This window comes from Calypte anna, chromosome 5A (assembly GCF_003957555.1).
Source record: "Calypte anna isolate BGI_N300 chromosome 5A, bCalAnn1_v1.p, whole genome shotgun sequence".
Classification (NCBI taxonomy): Eukaryota; Metazoa; Chordata; class Aves; order Apodiformes; family Trochilidae; genus Calypte; species Calypte anna.
This window is the reverse complement of record NC_044251.1, coordinates 17,562,588-17,585,039: the sequence shown is the minus strand read 5'-3', so window position 1 is coordinate 17,585,039 and position 22,452 is coordinate 17,562,588. Positions and strand designations below refer to the sequence as shown.

The 22,452-nt window shown below is 37.8% G+C and overlaps 1 protein-coding gene across 7 annotated transcripts in view; it reads right to left on the bottom strand.

The window, feature by feature from the left end:
• The window catches only part of NPAS3 (neuronal PAS domain protein 3), a 582,470-nt gene that overhangs the window by 22,438 nt on the left and 537,580 nt on the right, over positions 1-22,452 (bottom strand). For all 7 annotated transcript variants that reach the window (XM_030452107.1, XM_030452109.1, XM_030452111.1 and 4 more), the window contains one exon: positions 6,050-6,243. In XM_030452107.1, the coding sequence (XP_030307967.1) occupies positions 6,050-6,243 (194 nt within the window). The remainder of the gene's footprint in view (positions 1-6,049; positions 6,244-22,452) is intronic.

The window sequence follows — 22,452 nt, the reverse complement described above, 5'->3', positions numbered from 1 at the left end:
TGACTCAGAAAGTGAGATCTGCTAAAAGTTTTTTCATCACTATAGTAATCTGAATAAAATATCTGTACAAACAGGATACATCCTTAAAGGAAAAAACAGAAACAAAACAAATAATGTTTTTTAAAGAAACCTTGAAATCCTTTTATCCATTTAAGTAAGTGGAAAGTTAAATTCTAGTGCATATTCTCCTTGGAGCATAACACCAAGACAATATAATTCCATGAAATTGTAAAGCATTAGCAACAATCTTAAATCCTCATTAAAAGACCAAGATGATTCAAGGTTACATAATAAAGTAAAACATGTTATGTTTATACCAAATGATTAGAGACACATTTCATTTCAACAGATTGGTCTTCTATTGGGTATATTCATGAAAAACTCTTCAACCATTTCTTGGCACCAAGTCCAAGCTGATATTTCACAGGATATAATTTAAATGCTGAGACATATAGATGCCTCAGGGTGTTATCTTTTTTAGTCTAATTCATTTGGGAGCTCAGTTTTCACTCTGGGCCCTTTCAACTGGGACTTTGTGGTTTATTGCATGTAGAAACTTTAAAATCTCTTTCTCAGGCTTTTGTGTGCATGCATCTGTGTGTGTGCCTGTGTGCACGTGTAAACTTCTATCATGGAGTGTCAAGATGTCAATGCCCTTAAATGCAGTACAGAAAATAAAAAAACAATTGGAAAAATGTCTTGCTCACACAAGCATTTAATCATATGTCTGGCTCGTAGCAACAGAATAATTTTTTAGGGTTTGAAATTTGCAGCAATGACTTGGGTTAAGCCCACTTTGCATATGTAAAAAAAAATTGCCATCCATTTAATGGAGTTATAAGAAACACCAAGCATCTTGATACAAACAGGCAGCTGAAACAATTGGAGTGTTATCTTGAAGGAGGCCAATGGGGAGGCTAAACCAGTAACTGAACTGTGTAGGCCTGGGAGGTTCCTAGGTGGCAGAGGGGGCAAACACAGCTGCTGAGGCACTGACTTGCAGAGCTCTTTGCCCGGTGTCTGAGGCAGGAAGAATGCATAGACCTCAAGACTGAAGGAGAATGGAAGCACTAGACAGCACCATAACAGCACTGGAGGTCTGTCCAAATTGAAAAAAAAAATAATGAAAAAGACAAATATGAAAAACATCACAGATAAAGCAAGTGTACTCAAGCTTGCTAATAAAAACTGTCAAATAGTGTTTGCCATGAAACACAACAGACTTCTCCCACTTTCTTGACAGTGTACATTTATGTACATCTCCAAACAACTGCCTTGTAGTAGTTACAGCCCTTAATCAAATGGGGGATACCCATCTAGAGATACCTGTCTAATGTTTAGCACAAACCACAGTTGAACAGTGTCTCTCCTGCCTCCTCAGAGAGGACACAATTAACCAGGATAAAGTGAAATCTGGAACAGTGGGACTCCCTGTCTCTCCTGCTGAGTTCCACCATTTTCGTTGCACAGTGAATTAGTGGCTGAGAAACAAAGGACTTGTGATCTCTGCCTGGCGAAAAGAAACCTCACCAGGAGGAAGGGAGCCTGAGGTTTAAACATTCCTGCCCCCTGGAATGTACCTTATCTTTTTATACTAAACTAAGCCTATAAACAGTTCATAACTTGTCTGTCCCCCTCCCACGTCTACACTCTCCTCACTGTCTCTTCTCTGGTCCAAGAAGTGTATATTTTCTGTTAGAAGATGGCTCTGCCTCAAGATCAGAGAGAAGAAATCCCACCCTGCCCAGCCCCGTAGCAAAGGGCAATCCCCATGCAGGCCACTGCCCTCTGATGAGTGCTACAGCTCCTAGGGCCAACACCAGGGCTAAGATGACCATTCTGCTTCCCTCTCTGGTAAATCTGGTAAATCTGACTCAGCTGTACTTTGCTTCTCTGCAGCAGAATGTTTGTGTAAAGAGCTCACGAATAAAAGCACAGATGCCTGAACACAGCAAGGCAATAGTGGAAGCACCTTCACGATAACTTCGGTTGGATAATATTACGAAAAACCTGTTTCAAACAGACATAGGAAGGCCATAGGAATATATGAAAGGTACCAAAGATGGATAACAACTAATTTGCACAGAGAAAAGAAAGATATATTATATCTTTGAGCACCAGTTAGGAGACAGATCTTGTGGCTCCCAAGCCCTTTGACAAAATAAAGCAACAGGTTGATGAATAGGAACTTAGTTCTGCCCAATATAGAGACCTGATCCTGTAAAACACAGCCCCAGGCTTACTTTTGAGCAGACTGGTGGTTTCAGTGACTTACAGGACTGTTAAGATGATTGAAATTTAGAGGTAGGTATATGGTACAATCCTTTGCTGAATTAGGACCAAATTGTGTACACATTTGTATCTACGTCTAAGCTTTATGCTTTCTTTACAAGGCTTCTCCTCAAGCATATCTGAAGAAACTATTGGTAACCACTGTCATGGCCAACCTGCCAAACCTCTTGTATTCAGAAAACATTATGTTTACTAAGTTATTTCCTTTTGGGCATATATTAGCAGATATGGCTATAGCAGTCCACATTAAACTGGTCTCTAAGCTGCCTCCAGATGGTCTCCAATGACTAAGAATTGACACTAAAAATACACAGACTGACGTTGTACTCTAGCAGCAGTCTCTTTATTTTGCTGCTAGTTATTTATCACCACCGATGATGATTTGTCCTCTGCAAGTGTTTTTCTCCCTCCATTTGCCAATACAGAAATTCTGTTTTATACTAGATGGTGATGTTTAGACAACAAGAATCCTACACTTGGAAAACATACAAGGATTAACATACCGCATTTTAGACAGACAATTTTTACATCCCCATTTAACAGTTTTAGAACATAATAATAATTGTTTGAAATAGCCAGTGCACTAGCTAATGGATCTGGACTGAGAGAGAAGCTAATACCTGACTAGTTTGTGCACTGAGTCTGGGATTCTGATGCAGATCTCTTCATTTAGAGCAAAGTAACAAGATGTACCCAAAGACTTGAGTAATGTCACTCCTGCTCCCTGCTGTTGCAAGCAGGCAACCACTTGGAAAACTAGGAGTACTATTGATCTCACCCCTGCTGATCCAGTGGTCCACTGTGAGCATTCATTTCAGTTAAGTAGCACGGCTTCTGCTCCACACTCCCTGCAGCTGCCAGTAACTCCCCATTGCTCCATAAATAGTGCTTAAAGTTTCCCCAGCATGGATCCATTTTTCACTGTTTTCATCAGTGTTGTGCTTGCTTTACTGTGGCACCACAAAGAATTTCCCCTCTGCCCACAAATGCCAGGAGTCAAGCCAGTATATTCAGAATGGGGTACTTCTCTTCTATAGTTCCAGAAAAGAGATCCCAACTTCCCTGACTCAGAGATGGCCTTGGCAAATGCCCAGATAATTCATATGACAGCTTCTATCAGCTGCTCAGTTAATTCCTTCCCTTCTTCTGTCCTTTCCAGCTTTTACAGTCACATTCTGTTTTGTATCTGCTACGAAAACCAAGTCTTGTCAATCTTACTCTATTTTCCATCAGTGGAAATTCCTCTGCCTTGGTGAACTACTATTCACCTCCCAGACCCAGCAGAAGTGCTTCTCCTATTTGAAATTTCTTTTATAAACTATTTTTAACACTGACACAGGGGCTTAAAATTAAACTTGCAATAGAAATTCAAGTACGACCATATGCCAAGTGCTATAGTATAAGAGATAAAATCCATCACAAAAAAGGAAAAGTTGTTTTATAATGTTGCCTTTACCTGAATGAATGAAAAACATTGGTAAGCTAACACTTTCTTGCATAAGTCAGTTGGTTTACCATAGTTTACCATGTGTTATCAGCTTTTCCTATGTGACTACTAATCAGCACCCCATGTAGGATACCTTTTTGTTTTTTCAGTGGTGTCTTTCTCACACATTTGAAAGTTTTATTGCTACATGAACATAAAAGAGAGCTTTAAAAAAAATGTTTAATTAAAAAAAATACACAATTTAGGACTCATAAAAGTGCCAAACTGATGGCAGAGAAAGTATAAATCTTTCTAACACAGCCCATAAATTCATAACATACTTGACCTGGCGGAACAGTTAATTTTTCATGTCCATTTGATTTCAGGCTTTTTTGTTGAGGTTGCCAACAAAGGTAACAGTAAGTGCAGGTGATTTTGTTAAAAGGAAATCTGATCATTAGGAACTGGACAGATCCCAGCAACTCATTTTTCAGAGACCATTGAATAGCTCTGCAGTGGCAGCAGCTTTCCTTTAGTACCTAGGTAGGTCACAGTCAAATCAAACACTAAGGCAAAAGGTTCCTCATGGATCCTACCACTGATCCCCAGACGTCTTTGACCCACTGCCAGATTACTGGGTAGGGTCACAGGCAAAAACTAAACTCAAACTCTGATACTGTTATCAGAGCTTTCTGTGTGACCTTGTGCAAACCACTTTCTACAGAGTACTTTTTCCAAACCTAAAGCTAAGAATAATTTATTCTCTTTTCAATAATGCTTTTGAAGTTTAGATGAAGTACCCTCTCTAATCGCCAAGTAATATTATAATTAATATTATTGTGGTAGTTCAGCAACATGACAGCAAAGATAAACTCATAACTGAAATCCAAGATTACTTTAAAATGGTTCAACTTAGCATTTGAGTTTATACTCTTTTATCAAAGTTTATATTGACTGCTATCCTGATCATAGGCATTTAATTATGATTAAACAACTATCATTGTTTATATCAGAGAGCTTCCACTCAACTTATAATATGCCATGGCTGCTGTCACATGGAAAGCTTGCATTAATCATCTGGTTTGTTCTACTTTTTGATGATACATCTCTGTAAGGGAGAATTTCTTTTGGCTGCATTACCTGCTTTCTTCCATTCCAACCTTCCATACCTCAGACTTTTATCAGCAGATCCCTATTTCTTTATTACTTATGTCTTCCTCTTGAGCTATTCACTCTGCTCAAAATACCCATTCCCTAAATTTTATTTTTATTTTTCGGGGCCCTGAGGGCACCAATAACCCTAATGGTCTTTACCATCCCCCCTGAGGCTTTCTCCCACCCTGCCCACAGCCCAGGACACTGTGTGAAACCCCTGGGGCCATCAGCCCCTGCCCCAGTTACACTGCAGTAAAGTTGGTCTCCAGTTCTCCACAGCTCTGTCCTGCCTGGCCACAAGCCCTGCCAAGATAGGACCAGCTGATGTCCTGGCCTCTTCTCAGCCCATTTCCAGTGAGGTACCCAGTGCACCTCTGGTTGGTGGTGGTCCAGTGCCCCTCTGCTACCCTGCTTCTGGCAGGGGTGGCAGCCTGGGCCCTGGCTGCCAGGGGTCTGCCCAACAGATCCACATGGGGAGCCCCCACCACTACTGGCACTCCAGGGAGCAGTAAGCCCAATTTAAATCCTACCTCCCACCTTCCTAGAGCACTTGTTGCTACCACATCGAACACAGTCCTCTCTCAACCAACTCCTCATCACCTGTTCCCATTTCACTGCTGTTTTTCTGAGTACGCCCTTAACCAATTTTATTCCAGTTTTCTCACCTCTTACTGCAACAGATCCCACCTCTCTAGCCTACTATTTAGACCATCTGTGCCTCTGTTCCATTAAGACACTGAGCGTGATGTGCTGTAATCTGCCAATTAGTTAAAAAATGGAAAACTTTAAAAATTCAGACAGGAAGACTTGTGGAGGGGAGGACGGGGAAGCATAAGGACAGCCATACAGGTCATACCAACGTCTGTCTAGTCCCAAATCTTGCCTCTGAGAGGGATGGTGAGAGATTGCAAAAGGCAGGGAAAGCTTAGAGAAATCTTCCCGGGTCTATCCTCCCCTATTTCAGCAAGATGTCCTGCTAATGATGGTTTTTTATTTACCTTTATCCTCTAATAATGTGATGAAAATCAAGGTGATGATGATGTGAGTGAATTCAGTGGTCTCATAGAACACTAGCATGATATTGCAGTAGTCACAAATTTAAAAACTTTTTGCCAAGCCCATGGAAAAAAGAATAAACACAGGTAAAAGAAAGAAAAAAGGAGCTAAAAGCTGTACCTATTTTCACAGTAAATGATATTGAGGTCCATATTCACACGAGTGACAAACATGTGGCAGTCAATCCTGACTTCATTAATTGTAGGAGGTGGCAAAGCATGAGCAACGACAACAAGTCCCATGATTTGGCTGGGGACTGTCCGTCCGTGGGACAGTGACACTCTCAGACGTAACCGGCCTGTTATATGAATCACCTGGAAAATAAAAACAATAAAAGAAACCCCAGTGAATTCTGGATGCAACTATGACATCAGTTTCTTTTAAAGGACAGCATTACTATGACCTCAGACCACTTAACACAGCCAAAAATTGTACTCAGTTACTGCCAATATTAGTGTTAAGCTTATTAATATTGGCTGTCAACATGTCTTATATGTCCTCATGGCAAAAAAGAAGACAAGAAGACAAGAACATAACAGGCAAATGCTTCACATTCATCAAATAAAACCCTGTGCTATTGATTGCTGTTGTGGTGGTTGATACAGAAAAAGAGAAGAAAAAAACGAACCAGAAATTCAACAAAAGAAAAGAGACAGAGAGATTAAACTGAAATAATGAAAGTATAAATTAATAAAATATTAATTTTATAACATTTGGAGATTGAATATGAGACAAAAAGATCAGCAGTTCTGAAAATTTTCCAGAGTGGATTTAATTGAATTGCTAGTCACCCACACCATGGAGACACTGCTCACAGCCTAGAATTAGTTCTTTGTGGTTGGCAATTTGAGAAGCAACAGCCTACAAGTGATCAATGAGCTCAGCTGCAGGATGATCTTACATTCACAGCAAGATTTTAAGGGCTGGTAGACTCTTAATGCCTTTGCCTATTACACTGTGTAAGTATGGAGAGCTCTGGGAGTGCATGGTTTCTTTTCCTGTTCACAAGATAAAACCACAAGATGCCCAGGAGATAAAACTGCAGCCCTGGCAAGTGAAATTCTAAGAATGTTGCCAGAGATCTGGAGTAAATTGAAACTCTGGGAAAAGAATAATCCACTAGTTCCAGTTACACACCTTCAGGAGTTCTGTGAATAAAGAGGGTTAGTTTTTTTTCAATAAAAGAATATAAATACAACACCGATGCTAGATCTTAAACTGTAAATGGAGACTCAGGTTAACAAGAAAACCATAAAACTGGCGGCTGCAGGCTCTCCCAGATTTTCATTCTCAGTATGTTACAACATCATCATGAAGAGAAGGATTCCAGGAGACGGGAGGCCCTTTCACTGTGAGCTCAGACTCACTATCCAGAGGTCAACAAAGATGTTGGGTCAGTGCATTGGAAGAGGTGGCAGAGGTGGGATGTAGCCTACACCATGGATACTTGACACACAAGACCAGTGGCCAAACCCTGTACTTCTGTTCTGAAATTGACTCTTAATAGAAAATGAGAGAGAAGAAAATCTTTCATTAATTAGACTGCAAGCCACAAAGTGCACCCAAATTCAAATCTAATTCATGCTAGATCTGTGATCTAAGCCTCGAAGTTTGTTTCTCTATTTTAAACTTAATCACAAAAATATCTTCTTTTTCCACTACCTACATTTCAACTCCAGCCAGTTCAGTGAATCTGAATAAGTTAAGTGATTAGCTGTTGGTTTTGTCCATTTCAGTTGCAGGTTTCTGACCACCCACATTTAAAGTAATGATTGCCTAAACTCACACTTAATGCACCTTCAAGGATAAATTAATCTATAAATTTTTGAAAAAGTTCCTAAGGGCAAGGATGCATAAACAGTATTTCAAACAGTCTTTTTTTTTTTTTCCTCAAGACCCCATTAACTAATGAAGAAATAGCTAAAAGAAATAGGATTAACTTTGCAGGAGGGGCTGTAATAGTGTATTTTGCTCCTTCTAGCTAGGCTTGCATAAACATCTGCTTTTTATCATTATCTGTCTCTTTTTATCATGCAGCTTCAGCTTACTGAAAAAACTCAAATCTGCAAATGTTTCAAAAAATGCTGATGGATAACTAGTAATAATACTGAACGTGCTTTGCAAAACTATTGTTCAGTTGTTTTTAATGAGTCCTTATGCTAGTATGTTTGAAGTTGGCACTATCTCTTGAGGGAATTTTTAAGATATATCATATTTAAAATCCATTTATCTCTTCCTTGTATTTTGAAGCCTCCATGTCAGTTGCAGCTAAATAGCAACATGATTTGTTTTTGAACAACTCTCTATTCAGTTAGTACCTCACTTTTTCCTGATTCCTCATACATTTGAGGAGCACACTTTGGATGCAGTATTACCCCAAGAGACAGTTCCAAATCTTCTAGACCCCCCCCATACCAAAAATTTGTTGAATGACAATATTTTGCTTCCAGATTAAAATTATTCACTTTGTTTCTAGCTCTATTGTGGATCAAACATGTTCTAAACCCCAATGAAATTTCAAATTTTAGGGGTTAGGACTCAATTGCATTCTGATTCTCTACACTGGGAAATGTAGATGGGCATACTGCCCATCACTTCCAGTACCTGTAAGCCTCTACAGAAAGTCTATTTCCATGCCTGAAATCGCTTTCTATGACAACATTAGTCAAATGTACCAAGTGGGAAATCTAATTGGTAGTAAAAAACAATTCTAGCCGTCATGACCTTGTCTACACTGTGACTATTGCCACTTTTAATATTGGCTCATTTGAGCTGGGATTAGGGGTGCTAGGAATTATAGGGTCAATTATCTCCAGTAGCTAAAATTAATCTCTTCATAATTCAATCCCTTAGCACTACTCTATCATATCCTAAAGCAGTATTTTGACCTTAATGGAGCTAAATTGCAAGAATAAACTGTTTCATGAAGGACAATACTTGGGTCCAGCTGTAAATATTTAACAAGAATTTGCTAGGAATATTCTAAAACTCAAAAGTAAACAGAGCTTTCCTGTGCAGTTTTCTTTATAAATGCTTTCTTCTGAAAAGTACTCAGGAGTCCAAATCCATCTTCATACTATAGTTTTCAGCTTTCTAATAGTACTATATGAATAGGCTGGGACATTAGACGTCACAGCAAGAGAAGACAGTGCCTCTGTATTTTCTCCATTATAAAAAGGTGGGTGGATGCTATATTCCTGAAGCCCCAGGGATCATCAGAAATTTTGCATGTCAAGAGCTGTGCAGATTTCCCCAGCATTTCTCTATCTACCTCTTAATTGAAAAAGGAGCACTGAAATCAGTAACTAGTGTCTTTTTTCATTCCAATGGGAGATAGACTGGTTTACAGTTCAGAGACTTTTTTGCTTACAAACTGTTCATCAGCAGGTGTTGTAACTTTCATGGTAATTTTATAATACAGAAGCTGAGTGAAATCCTATGGCCAAAATAAACCTTGTGATTTGACCTAGACCAGGATTTGAGATGGGTCATTCCAACCTGTGTTATTGCTTGTGGTGTAACCTAGTTGTACAGTAGTTATACTTGGACCAATAGGTGGGTAAACCAGAAGGCATCCTGCAACATTAAAAACTTTAACCCTGCAAAATTTATATAATACATACACTGCTGTAAAGATGTGCTGAAGCAAAACAAATACTATGAAAATCTTCTGTACTGTTGAAATGCCTTGTTAAAAAATTCTAAGTCAACTTTGCCTGACACTCCAATATTGGATAAAAGTCATTATTTGGTTTTTATTTTTAGCTGATTAGAAAAGGGATTTGCAAAACATTGTAAGTACACATAAACACAGTTTATGAGTGTGGGAGTGTTAACAAGCCACATTTCTTGGGCAAATATATATTTCTTTTCCCTGCCATATGCTCTCTTTAGTCATCTGTTAGTGATAAGCACTTAGATGTGCTCTACTAATGTCTACTCATTCTAAACAAGCACATCACAAAGACCTTGATAAAACCTTCCCTCTGTCAATACTTTAGGAAAGCCCAGTGATTGAAAAACACATCTGGAACCTGCTCTTAATCCTTCAGAACTAAATCTCACCTCTGGAGATGGAAATAATTCCTTTGTCAAAAGACATCTTTAAATATTACATCCATTTTTTCACATACGTGTGATGTCAGAGTAAGGACATGCATTACCAGAGGCTATAAAAACTAGCAAGCATGAAAAATCTGTGAATTTCACCTTTCAGATGTTTCTGTGTTCTTCAAAACTGAAACTTCCATTAGATAGAAATTTCTAAACTATTCCTTTTGTTCTCTGTGTAAATCACCATATCAATTTATTATGGCACTGAAGCCACGGCACTGGCAAAACTGCTCTCTCCACCTTGCTTCTTTTAATGACACATTAAACTTGAAGCCTTAAAATTATTGCTTAGATACAAATTTTGAGATGACCACCACATATGAAAACAACCTAATTTAGATTTATGTGTCTGGATATTTATTTAGCTGTCCTGCAAACAACCAAGACATATTTATCCCTCTGTACAAAACCAATTGTCATTCACAAGGATACAGATACTCAGTTTGTTCTCTCAAAGATGTTATTTTATACTTCCAAAGTCAACACCTAGAGCTTTAAATCACAATCAATTTGAACTGTTAAAATTGGCTGAAGAAATATCTTACAAACTGTAGGCATGTTCTTGTATCTTTCAAGGAGTTGTGTGCTCCTTTACTCACAGATATATGGACACGCATGTCAAGACCTGCTGGTGACACTAGCAAGACAAATGTTTTAACACTCCGCAAGGTAAAGTGCTCCTAGATGGGTTCAGGTGATTTTAAGGCTAAGACCAAGCATCTAGAAACAGGCTTCCCTCTGGACTTTTCAAAGAAAACAGCATCTACTGTCACATCTGGAGTTCACAGAGTGATATCCTGAAGGTTCTCTTTTTCTGACATTAGAATATAAATATGTCTATAAAGGTAGACTTCAGTATAGCTTTCTTTATCTACCACAGTTCTTTCCTTTCCTTCCTGGACCTGCTTTAGTCACTGCAATTTTTCTATTTGTTTATGTTTTTTCATAGTCAGAGGCCATGGTCCAGTAAGGCCTTAGGTCTGCAGTTCCAGTAACAGCTGCAAATCTCATTCTCAGACTTAGTGCATTTCTATGAACACAGCAGTATTCCTAATGGGAGGTCCCATGGAGTATGAAATTTTGGTATTGAAAAGGAGTAAGCTGCTACAGCTGCAATGTTGGACCATCCCACATGTGCAGCAAGTTTGATGTGTCCCACATGTATCCAACTTGCTGTACACACAGAGATAATTTTTACATCAGGTACAGTTAGCTTAACACATAGAGGACACTGAACTTGCAGCATGAGTGGTTTGCATGTGCCCAGTGGTCACTCTTGGGTACCCCTGTTTATCTGGAATCCTGATCAACCAGCCCTCAGACAATGGAGTTGTGAAAAGTAAAGTTTGTAGACATATGCTCCTGTTGTATGAATGTGAGATATACTATTTGTTTTCATCTGTAAAAAAGTCACCATATCTTTGTTACCATCAGCCATCTCCAACTTCATATGTATCACCTACCTTTTCCTTTAGACAGCGTAACAGAATAACATCTACTAAAGTAATAGGTCTTAATAGTTACTTGATTTAGAAGTTTACTGCTTCAGTTTCAGCCTTGAAAAAGTGCTGAAAAAGCTTTCAGGTTTTTTCTGACTATGGTTTTTCATCTAATAAAAGACATTGCTTCTATACCTTGTCCTATGGTACCAAGTCAGTACCAGAACAAAAGAAATCAGTAGTTAGTGCAGCCATTAGTGAGTCATTCTGAACCTGAGTTGTTTTTTTAAAATATAGTGATTATGCTGTAACCTATGACTCCTAAGAAAGAGCTTTGTAAGTAAAAAGCAGTCAGCCTCAGTTCAGTTATGCACTGAATGCTACCTGTACCACTGTTAGGAGCTGTAGTCTTGAGCATACGTTTAAAGAATATGCATCTGATTTCAAGGAGGGTGAACATTATTCCTAAAACACATAGTTTCAAGGTCAATAGCCTCTTTTTCCATCTACAAGTACATTTAAAATCCCCTCAAATATACCTGCGAAAGACAGTCTGAGAATGGAAATGGTATTTACATTTAAACAGCATATTTAGTCTCAGGATGTATTTTGTTGTTAAAAAGCCAACACTAGTTTTTGGAGACACTCTAGGCTTTTCCCATCTTCTTCCTGATACCAGTCTCTCCAAATAATAAGATTGAAAAGTCATTTTGCTGCTTAAAACAGTCACAGGCAGAATTTAGAATAATTCTAAGGGGTTTAAAAAGTATCCTTATGAGACCTCAAACTCATTGGGTGCTTAAAGACAAGAATCGCATGAGAAACACCCTGGCTTGGCAGGCTCAGTTCATTGCTCTTCCTCAGTCCCTAATACGACCTGAAAAGAGTATTATTTAGTGCACTTAAGGAATTTTGAGACCAGCAGCAAATACAATAGCCACAGTCACGTTCATTCAAGTACACCACAGGGAGCAGATGCTCCTCTGCATGAAAGTTAGGGTTTTGAACATTCACACAAAAACCTGCTTGGATAACTAATTCCAACTCTTCTTCAACATGAGGATGCATAACATCTTATCTTTCTTTCACTTCTCACTAGATAATGAAGTACAGGGGAGGAGTAGGGACAGATTTCCAACTTTCCAAAAGAATAAAGACGAAACAAGAACCTGACACCACCCTTATTATGTCTGTCATGTGAAGCTCCCTGGTCTGTACTTGTCTAGTTAAAGAATTATCTGAAGAATAAGCTACAACTTCTCTGATTGAGTAAAGGAAGTGTGTTGTATGATAAACAATTCCTGAAAAAAAAAAAAGAAAAAAAAGAAAGAAAAGAAAAAAAAAGAAAAAAAAAAAAGTATTTTAAAGTGTGTACAATATAAGTAGTTTTCCAAGAGTCATCAGACCTCAGGAGTCTGGAAAATGAACAGCACACCAGAGGTCCAGAGGTTGCTCAAGAATAATTTATAAAAAAGTATTTACTATCAACATTTTCTGATCCTTTAGATAAACATTATTAGATCTTCAATTTATGGCTTATTCTTCATTCTGTTACATAACAGCATCTCCATTTTATTATTTCAGATAATCGGTCAGATCAGCAATTATTGTTTGGGATAGTATATGTTTATGAATATATGAGGGCTGGGCATCAAGAAAGAAGGGATAACCTCTTCTTACTTGTGCCCTGTGATAGGACGAGAGGAAACAGATTCAAGATAGAGCACAGGAAGTTCCACCTCAACTTGAGGAAGGCTGTAAGGGCTACAGAGCTCAGAGAGGTTGTGGAGACTCCTTCTCTTGAGACCCTCAAGAGCAGTCCAGATGCGCTTCTGAGTGACCTGCCCTAGTTTTGGTCCTGCTCTGGCAGTGGTGTTGGACTTGATAATCTTCATAGGTCCCTTCTAAGACCTGGCATTCTGTGATTCTGTGATACATACTATGGAACAGGTTGCCCAGGGAGGTATTTGAGGTCTCATACCTGGAGATATTCAAGGTGAGGCTTGATGAGGCTCTGAGCAACCTGATGTAGTTAAGGATTTCGCTTCTCTAAGTAAAGACAATGCAGAACTGACACTCTTGAAATCAGCCTCATAATATAAGCTCAAGAAACACTGGGTTAAATCTTTACACATAATTTTTCATTATTTCGCTTTATACAGCTGCAAAGTTTTTCATTTTCACAAACAGCCCCTGCAATAAGAGCTCCAAACAGTCTACTATTGAATAGTTTCCTTTAAACGTATGCAGTGTTAGCAATTCAACATGCCAGGTTTTAACATTTTTTAACCCTTTTCCTTTTTAAGATGTCTTAATAAGTCAATGTATCGACACTGCATTATTTTTTGTAAACCAAAACTTATAAGCATTTGAAGAGGATCAACATTTAAAAAAGAAACAAACAAAAAAGAAACTCACTGAAATAACCACACTGCAACCTGAATAAGTAGCCATAAAAATTGGGTTTATAACAGAATACTTTTTGAAGTAATTGGCAGGAAGACTGTTCTAGTGTAGACTGCTGCAAGAGTGCTCTTGGCAAGAACATCATAAGCACCAGCAAAACTTTAATATGCTCAGACAGCCAAATACAAACTGACACCAGGAACCCATGTGTGGCAACAAACAGGAAAAAATAAAGTATCTCAATTTAATACAAGCCTACATACAAAGAGATCAATTTTTACAATTCGTGGTTTAGCATACAATACAGCTGTCCTCAGAGTGAATATAGAGTAGCTATACATAAGAAATTAGAACTATCAATTTCGGGGTATTTCTCAAGAGTCCTTTTGATATGTAATACAGCAAATATAATGACTAAGATACCAGACATCAATGCATTAAATGAGATCAGGTTGAGATCTATTTGGAAAAGACAGGCTTAAGCTGGAAAAAGAATCTCTTTGATACGACCTCCAGAGCAGACCATTTGCAGAAGGATTCAAGATGAGAAGATTTACCCTTGCATATCTGCTTGCTTTTAAATATAAACTCTAAAATATCTAATATTGAGTTATTGAAAAAATATAAGTCTATATAGTAAAAAAGATTAAGAACCTTGGATTTTCTTATTCTTTTAGGAAATGTGATAATGGATTTTGTATGTTGAAAGAATAAATGAAACAGTTATTTACAATCTACCAGATAATTTCTAAAAGATCTGTTATAGAATGGTCTAAGCTAGGAATCTGGAATGCCTCAGAAGTGTTGGTAGCCTGCATCCCTGATTTATGGCCAATGCTTATTTAACCCTGAAACTCAAAAGATAGCTCCACTTTAACAGATTTTCCACTGCAAATCCCCTGGTGTTCGAATGTGTTGCATTTTTTCCCTCACAGAATGTTTGAAGTCCCCTTTAAAAATAATGCCTTGAGGATATTTTTTCCTTAATACCATTTAAAGAAAGTTGAAAGCATTTAGCTATTGAAGTGTGCCGGGTTCTAATAAAGGAATTGTCAACCCTGCCCATGAGCAAACTCTCTCAAAGCTCCCTATTCTAGAATTCTGGCGCTTCTGCCAGCAGTAAAAATTAAACCTGAAAAAGGACTTTTGTTGTATCAGTTCCAATGCAGTCTATCAGAGTATCAGGGGATAGTGGGAACTGGCTACATAATTCTGCAACAGAAAGGGCAGAAAGTTTTTTCACAAATTATCCTGAATTCTCTAAGTCAGAACAACCAAACCTTGTTGTGCTAAAACCAACCAATAATAAGTATTCTTCAGAGGTACTGTCTTTATTTCTGTCTTTGGGGGGAGAAATAAAGGTGTTTTGGTTTTGTTGTGCTTTTGTTCCTCTTACTGTTTTATTTGATGTAGTTCTTAGCTATCCAAAAGTTACTCTAGGTGATTCTCTGCACAGTAAGAAAGGGCTAGATTAAAAAAAATAATTATCTGTATTAACACATTTTTTCCCACACACTGAGAAAAAAATGTAGAAAAGGCTGCTGTTTGTAAGGACAGAAATGGATTTCCCAACTTAGCATTGATTAAGACAGTAATATTTATGTTCCCTCATGCTCAGAGTTCATCCTGACGTTAGTCAAGACAAGTCATATTCACTTTCCTAATTTTGTTGTTAAATGGGTGGAAAGATCTGAGTTTTTCTAATACTAAAACAGGGACACAGCATGAAGGAGGCTGAGAATTACTGTGCAAATTTCATTATTACCAATGTTATTCTGGTTGTGATAATGGAGTCTGGTATAGGCTCTTACACAGAGAAGCAATCCTTTATTTATTTATTTATTTATTTATTTTAATACTTGCATGAGTTCCCCTAGCAAGGCCCAACTTCTGCTGGTTGTATACAAACACAAAAGTTGTTTTGAAAGATCTTGGACAACATAATGTGTGAGCTTTCCTGCAGAATGCCACAACTGTGACAAAAGCAAAGGTGGAAAAGGGCAAAAAAAAGATGAATTTCCCATAATTATTAATATTCTTTCCCCTTCTTCCCATCACTGACACATATGAATCTAAGCCATGAATTTTCATCTCAGAAAGTTTGATGAATTTTCATCATACAGCAAAGTTTATGAGGTGATTTTTATGAAAAATGCAACTGTGAATTTCAGAAAAGCTGCTGCAGGCGCCTGGTAATGGCTTCACATCCAGATGGTGAAAAGGAATCACCATAGGATGGAAGGCAAGAGTCTTCTGTCATGTCACATTCTGGCCAACACACAGTCTCAGTAGTTCCCTGAATGTGCTCAGTGTTATATTTGAACAGTTTTAAATAGGTCTCACATGGCCCTGATAAAGAAAGCAACTGGCATTCAAACTGCAAGTACCAAGCTCTGAAGTGGCTTTACAGAGACTCTGGTTGTAGAAGTCTGAGGCACATCACTACAGCCCTTCCTGAGAAGCAAATGTGTGTCCCTATGAGCACCTGTAGCAGGTCAAACCAAAGTCAGCATCCTCAATGTGTCACTCAGTCTGACTAAGGAAGAGCATCAGACTAGGCAAACATCTTATCTCCCTGGAGTTCCTAAACTAAAGGTGTGCTGTTAGTAAGCTCTTGGCATTCATAGTGCCCTGTGGCAATGAATTTCACTGTTGAACTCCAGAATAGGTAAATACCTCCTTTTGCTTCTGAACTTGTTGACTACTTCAGTTTTGTTCCACATCGTCCTACATATTGAGAGAATGCAGAAAATTATATGCTAATCACCTTGTTTATACACTGATGGTTCCTATCCTGTGTATAGAGTTTATCAGAGCATTGGGGGATAGTGGAAAGTGGCTACATCACCTTTCTTCCAAGCTGAATCTCCTAGGTATATTTTATCTGTTCCACATTTTTTTGCTGCTCTACTGCTTGAAGTTTGAGATGAGATAAGTGCAGAAGTATTCAAGATAAAGGAAAAATGTTGATTTATAAGGTGGTATAATGACATTTTCTGTTTCATTTTTCATTTCTTTCCTCATAATCTCTTAGCACTCTGTCTCACCACTACTACTGAGCACTGAGCTATTCCTTTCATAAACTGCCCATTACAACTCCAAGGTATCTTCGCTGAGAAGTAACAGCAGGTTTAGATTTCTTTCTTGTACAAATGAAGTCAGCATTGTTTTTTTCCAAGGTTATTACTTTATTTGTACCTGAACTTAATTTTATCTGCTATTTTCTTGCCCCTTCACAGATTCATGAAGCTCTTGGGTTATTCTTGACATTAGACTTACATTTTCAGAATCCAATAAGTGCTTTAACTTTCCTGTTCATTGTGGTTACCATTTAATTTAAGGACATGCTAAGACAAAGATGCCATGGACAGCAATCTCTCTGAAAAAAGCAGCAGTGACCACTTACACTGAGAAAACTGACCACTCTTCTATTCTGTTTTTTAAAGCACCATGAGAAGATCCTTCCCTCCTCTGGCAGGTTAATTTCTTTCAGACTTTTGGTCAGGGATAGGGCTGGTTCAGAAGTCTTTGACTTTTCTTTGAGATATTTTCTCAGATGTCTACCAATTAATTTTTTATTTTAGTTTGAGTGGATACATTCTAGGTTATGAGCTCCCTTGTGCTAAGACACAAGGAAGGTGTTTACTGCTATTTAAATTAAGCACAATAAATTACCTTACATGCAAGGAGCATGTCTACTAGAAGACCTCCTCCATGAAACAAATATCTGTATGACCTCCTGCAAAAACTGAGAATGAGTATACAAACTTATTTTGCACAGTTCTGTGAAACACAGTGAAAAAATAGTGATAAATTAATAGAGACATACAAGCTGTGTGTTCAGTGGCAGTGGTAGCAATAGGTCATAAATGTTTGAATTTCAGGCTCAAGCTCCTCTCCACAGACATGTGACCTGTAAGCCTCCACTGTCAAGCTAAGCTTTTTCCTGAAACTTCTGAGCAATCTGAAAATATAAATGTCAAGTCACCCATATGTGGGTGAGTTTCGAGAAACTGCTGTCATTCCAAGCTGAAGTCCAACAAAACAAGGAACAAGGTATGTGATTTCTCTTTAAAGAAAAAACTTTTTCTTGGAGATGGATGGTCTTTGCAAAGCTCTGACCTTCTCCTTGACAGCTACAAATGGACTACTATTTATGATTTGTTTCTATAATCCATTTAATGTAGCAAGCTAGATTATAGATAGTAATTTATTTGTAAAAATCATAATAAACCAGCATTGTTTTAAATGCCAGATGTGGATAAATGGGAAGCAAGAACGGATGAGACAAGATTGGTGTTCCTGGATCTACACTGAAGAATTATGGAAGCTTCTTGCTTTAGCTGCTCTTGGAATCAATTTAGTAATTTTTAATTCACTGATTTTCTGTTGTTTGCTTAACATTTATTAATTGATTTTTATAATAATGCAATTAATTCAAAAGCTGGCAAGTTTAACATGCAGAGATTAATTTTCTTTTACTAACCTACCACCTAGAATTAGTTGTTTGTTTTTTTTTTTAAAACAGGTTATCAAGAAATTACCTCCACATCAATCATACTTATAAATGAGATAGAGCAGGGGGGTTGCATGCCATCTGTCAATTCACACTGAGCCTTTCCCTATATCTGACTAGGTTTTTCTATGTAATTTAATACAATAGCAAGAAAAAAATCAGGGCAGCTCTGTCTCTCATTCGGTGCAGCCCTAACCAAAAGTCAGTTTGAACACCTTGGACTTATTCTTTGCAAGGCTGGGAATCTCTCCTTTAGGAGTGTGACACATCTCAGGTCCTAATGAAATAAAAGGTAACCTTGCCCCATCATACAGTGGTCACAGCATCTTTATGTTCATAACAACCTTCTGATTGTGCAGCTTCAAGTGTTCCTCACCTGGAATAATACCCATTCATTTGCCCTTCATGACACACTCATTTCTGATGGCTAAAATATTTATTCGGAAGGAGAGTAAAGATAATGAGCAAGGTTTCTTTGCTCTTGTTTACCAGGGGCTATTTATTCACAAGATCTCACTGTGTTACTTATTGCAGCTCTAAACAGCAGAGAGTGAGAGAAAAAACAGTGTTCCCAGCTCCCATTATCTTATGACTTTCACGATATTTGGTGTTTAACTGAAAGCCTCTGTCTCTGCGTCTTTCCCTTTGTGTGTCATTCAGGCTCCTGCTGTAAACTGGACAAACTGACAAAATAGACTTCTCTTACACAGAGAGGCAAGGAATATGCCTTAAATAATGAGTTTCTCTGTTGCCTGTATAAAGCTAGACTAGACCCAAGCATATTGCTCTCAACATGAGTATTTAATATCTCTCACAGGCAATACAGAGGTTCAGATATATCTGCACAGTTAGGTACAAGATGACACATGGAATGAATTTAGCACTCAATGCAGACTGTAAGCTACATGAATGTGAAAGCTGTGATGCATGGAAGTGCTGCAGGGCTTATAGGAAACCAACCAAGGTATTTATTTATTTTTGCACAGAAAATAAAACATTGCCTCATTTCTCTCTCCTGTAATGTCATCAAAACTACGTAAAAGAAAACTTCAGTCTTTTCAGCATTTAAGTTAAAATGTGAAGCTAGCTCGTCACTTATAAATGAAGGGGTGAACATATATGTACATTCACATATGCTTTAATCCCATGGACTTTGATCTGTGGTCTATTTGCAAGAGTTTGAATGATCTTGGCAACCTCTGATAAGATTGTGGGAAATATATACGATATTTAAGAAACCTGTATCAGTGGGTTTCTATAGAACAGCCTTGGAATACTCTGTCTTTCATGGGCTTTAAAACAATCTTATGGAAATCTTTAGCAAGCATATAAATCCTCTGTTAAAAACTGTGGGATCATTAAACATATCTGGAGAAAATATATTTTGTAACCATTTTTAATCCAGCAGAACTTTTTAGTAAGGAAAGGGAAATAGGCTGGGAACATCCAAATTTTTGAGATTTTTATATAGCCTGACTAGGGGAGTCAGTAGTAACACATTGGTCTGCACCCCTGTGAGATCCAGTGATGCCTGGTATGGCTGAGGTCATATAAAACAGCTCAGGATTTGGCTCATTATCTTGTTTAAGTTACTCCTATTGTAATATCTCCTGTTTTGTCATCCACTTATGCTAAGCACCTTCCTTAAATCTCAGGTAAAATCCACTGGACACCTTGCAAAATACGTGCTTAGAAGAACTGAATACTGGTTCAGCTGTTAAATTTAAAGCAAGCCAGAGTGATGGCACTGGACATTTCATTAGATATATTTTCTGGATTTGTTGGATATTGGCTGCATGATCTGATAAAAACAGGCTAAATGAACTCTACAATTTGTATTCCTACAGACACAAGTTTATTGCCTTGTGGGTTTTTTTTTTCCCCTTGTCTCTCTCTGTAAGGTTCATTACTTACAGTTACTGAAGAATCAATTTGAAATGGCCAAAATCAGTGATGGAATTTATAGCACAATAAATGTACTGCCATACAAGTGCTGTTACACATGAAAGGGCCTCGGAATACTCTTTCAGCAATCCTTCTACATAGCAGAGTGTTCTGTTTTTATCAATTTAACAGAACCATCACAGGCATATTCTGAGAGGTGTAATCCTGACAGCTACACAGCAGATTTTCTCTGAGGCAGATATTTTTACAGGAAAACAATATTATTGATAAAATCTTAGCATATCAGAACACAGAAAAGAAACTGAACTCATCTTTTTCATTCTCCACATCAGGCATTTGCAGTTCCATTTCACAAACTGCCCCTCCACGAACCACCAAGAGTTTACAAAGAAAACATTCTCACACTCCTTGAGATATATATTCATTAGTTATCAGCCTAGCAATCCTGAAATCTAGAGTAAGAGCACATAGTGGGCACTGTGGTGTGTGGAAGATGTGGAGGGCACTTAAAGATAAAACGTAAAGTACATCATCACTAGTTTCCTGTTTATAAAGTTTATAATGATTTACATATCTACTTAGTCTATTTTTCTTTCCAACAGTCTCTATTACAGACATCGCATATTTTACTCCATTTTGAAGCACAGAAAATTTTAACTTTAGTATGATGCATTGTGAAGAAATATAGAAAAGACAGATGGCAGGCTGTCCTCCCCAAAACTCAATTTCATAATATGCATGTGATTGCTAATAGGCAGGCACTAAAAAACAATTTCCCTTGACATAGAGGAGCTGATGAATTGTCAACATAAACTTTGTCTGTGTTTGCTCCAGTGATCTAAATCTCTTCTCTGAGTTTTGTACCATCAAAGTCTGCATCTTACAACCATATCAAAATTTATGAATGCATATGACTATAAAGTGACTAAAACCAACCCATAATGCCTGTTTGTATGTTGTGAAGCTGCTCCTTGCTTCCTCAGGAAAAGCTGTGTCTTCTGTCCCATTCCTAACCCCGGGCATGTGACTATGTGAAAGCCAGAGTGGGTTCAGTGATGCCCTGTGAGCTAATTAAACCAGAGCACTGCATTAGGGATCTCTTAAACACAGTGCTGGGGCTAGTGGTGGATTTACCCAACCAAAATAGTCTTGGCAACAATTCAGCAGTGTGAAGGATCACAAGAATTAAAAGCAGCTGCTTGGTTAGGAAGTCTAGTAAGGTAATGATTTTCAAGAAAAGAAATGTTTGTTTAATATTTCAGAGAAAAAACATGCCTGGACCTTGCAAAATATATAAACAATTAAAGGAGTCACTGAGTTAACATGGAAGAAAATTAAGCATTAAGTTCATGTGTAGATGAATTCTTGAGGAAAATACCCAAATCATTTGTACATAGAATGAGAACCATTCACACTGGAAGTGCAGAGTTCATTTCAGATCTAAACATTTCACTGTAACCCCTAACTACTAATTTAGATTTTATTTTAAGGCTTATAACTAATAAATATTTGTGTATCTGTAAGAATTCAGATCTTATTTCTGAGAAGCAGTAACTTAACAGCAGATGAGCTGTGACTGCTCTGTTATAAACATATTTGCTTGGAACAAAATAATGTGATGATCCCAACACATATTTAATTACAAGTTTCTTAAGCTTGGTTGTGAAAAAACTATGAAATATTTTGTTCAAGCTCTTCTTGTTACATAGAGGAGACTTGCAAGTATGCAACTGATTCTGTAAGTGAAGCCCTGGGAAGACTATATTTCTTGAACTTTCTTTCAATTAGAGCAATATTCTCAATTTTAAAGGCACCAAACTTGCATCCTGTTGCTCTAATTGCTTGTAGTCTAAAATACTCTTCATATGTCCCCTTTAAAAAACCAACAACCAACCAACCAACCAACCAACCAACCAACCAACCAAAAAACCCAGCAGTAGACCGAGAACAGATCTCAAATTTCAGAAATACCAAATTTTGCCAAACTTAGTGACAGATACACTCTTTTCCAAGTATATTTGGGTAGAGCCCCTGGTGTTCTATATTGTTTGGTTTAGGATGGAAAAATATACAAAGACTAGAATTATAACTGAATATGTCTGTACAAAGGAAAAGAGAATGGAAGCTTCTAATGTGCTATCACA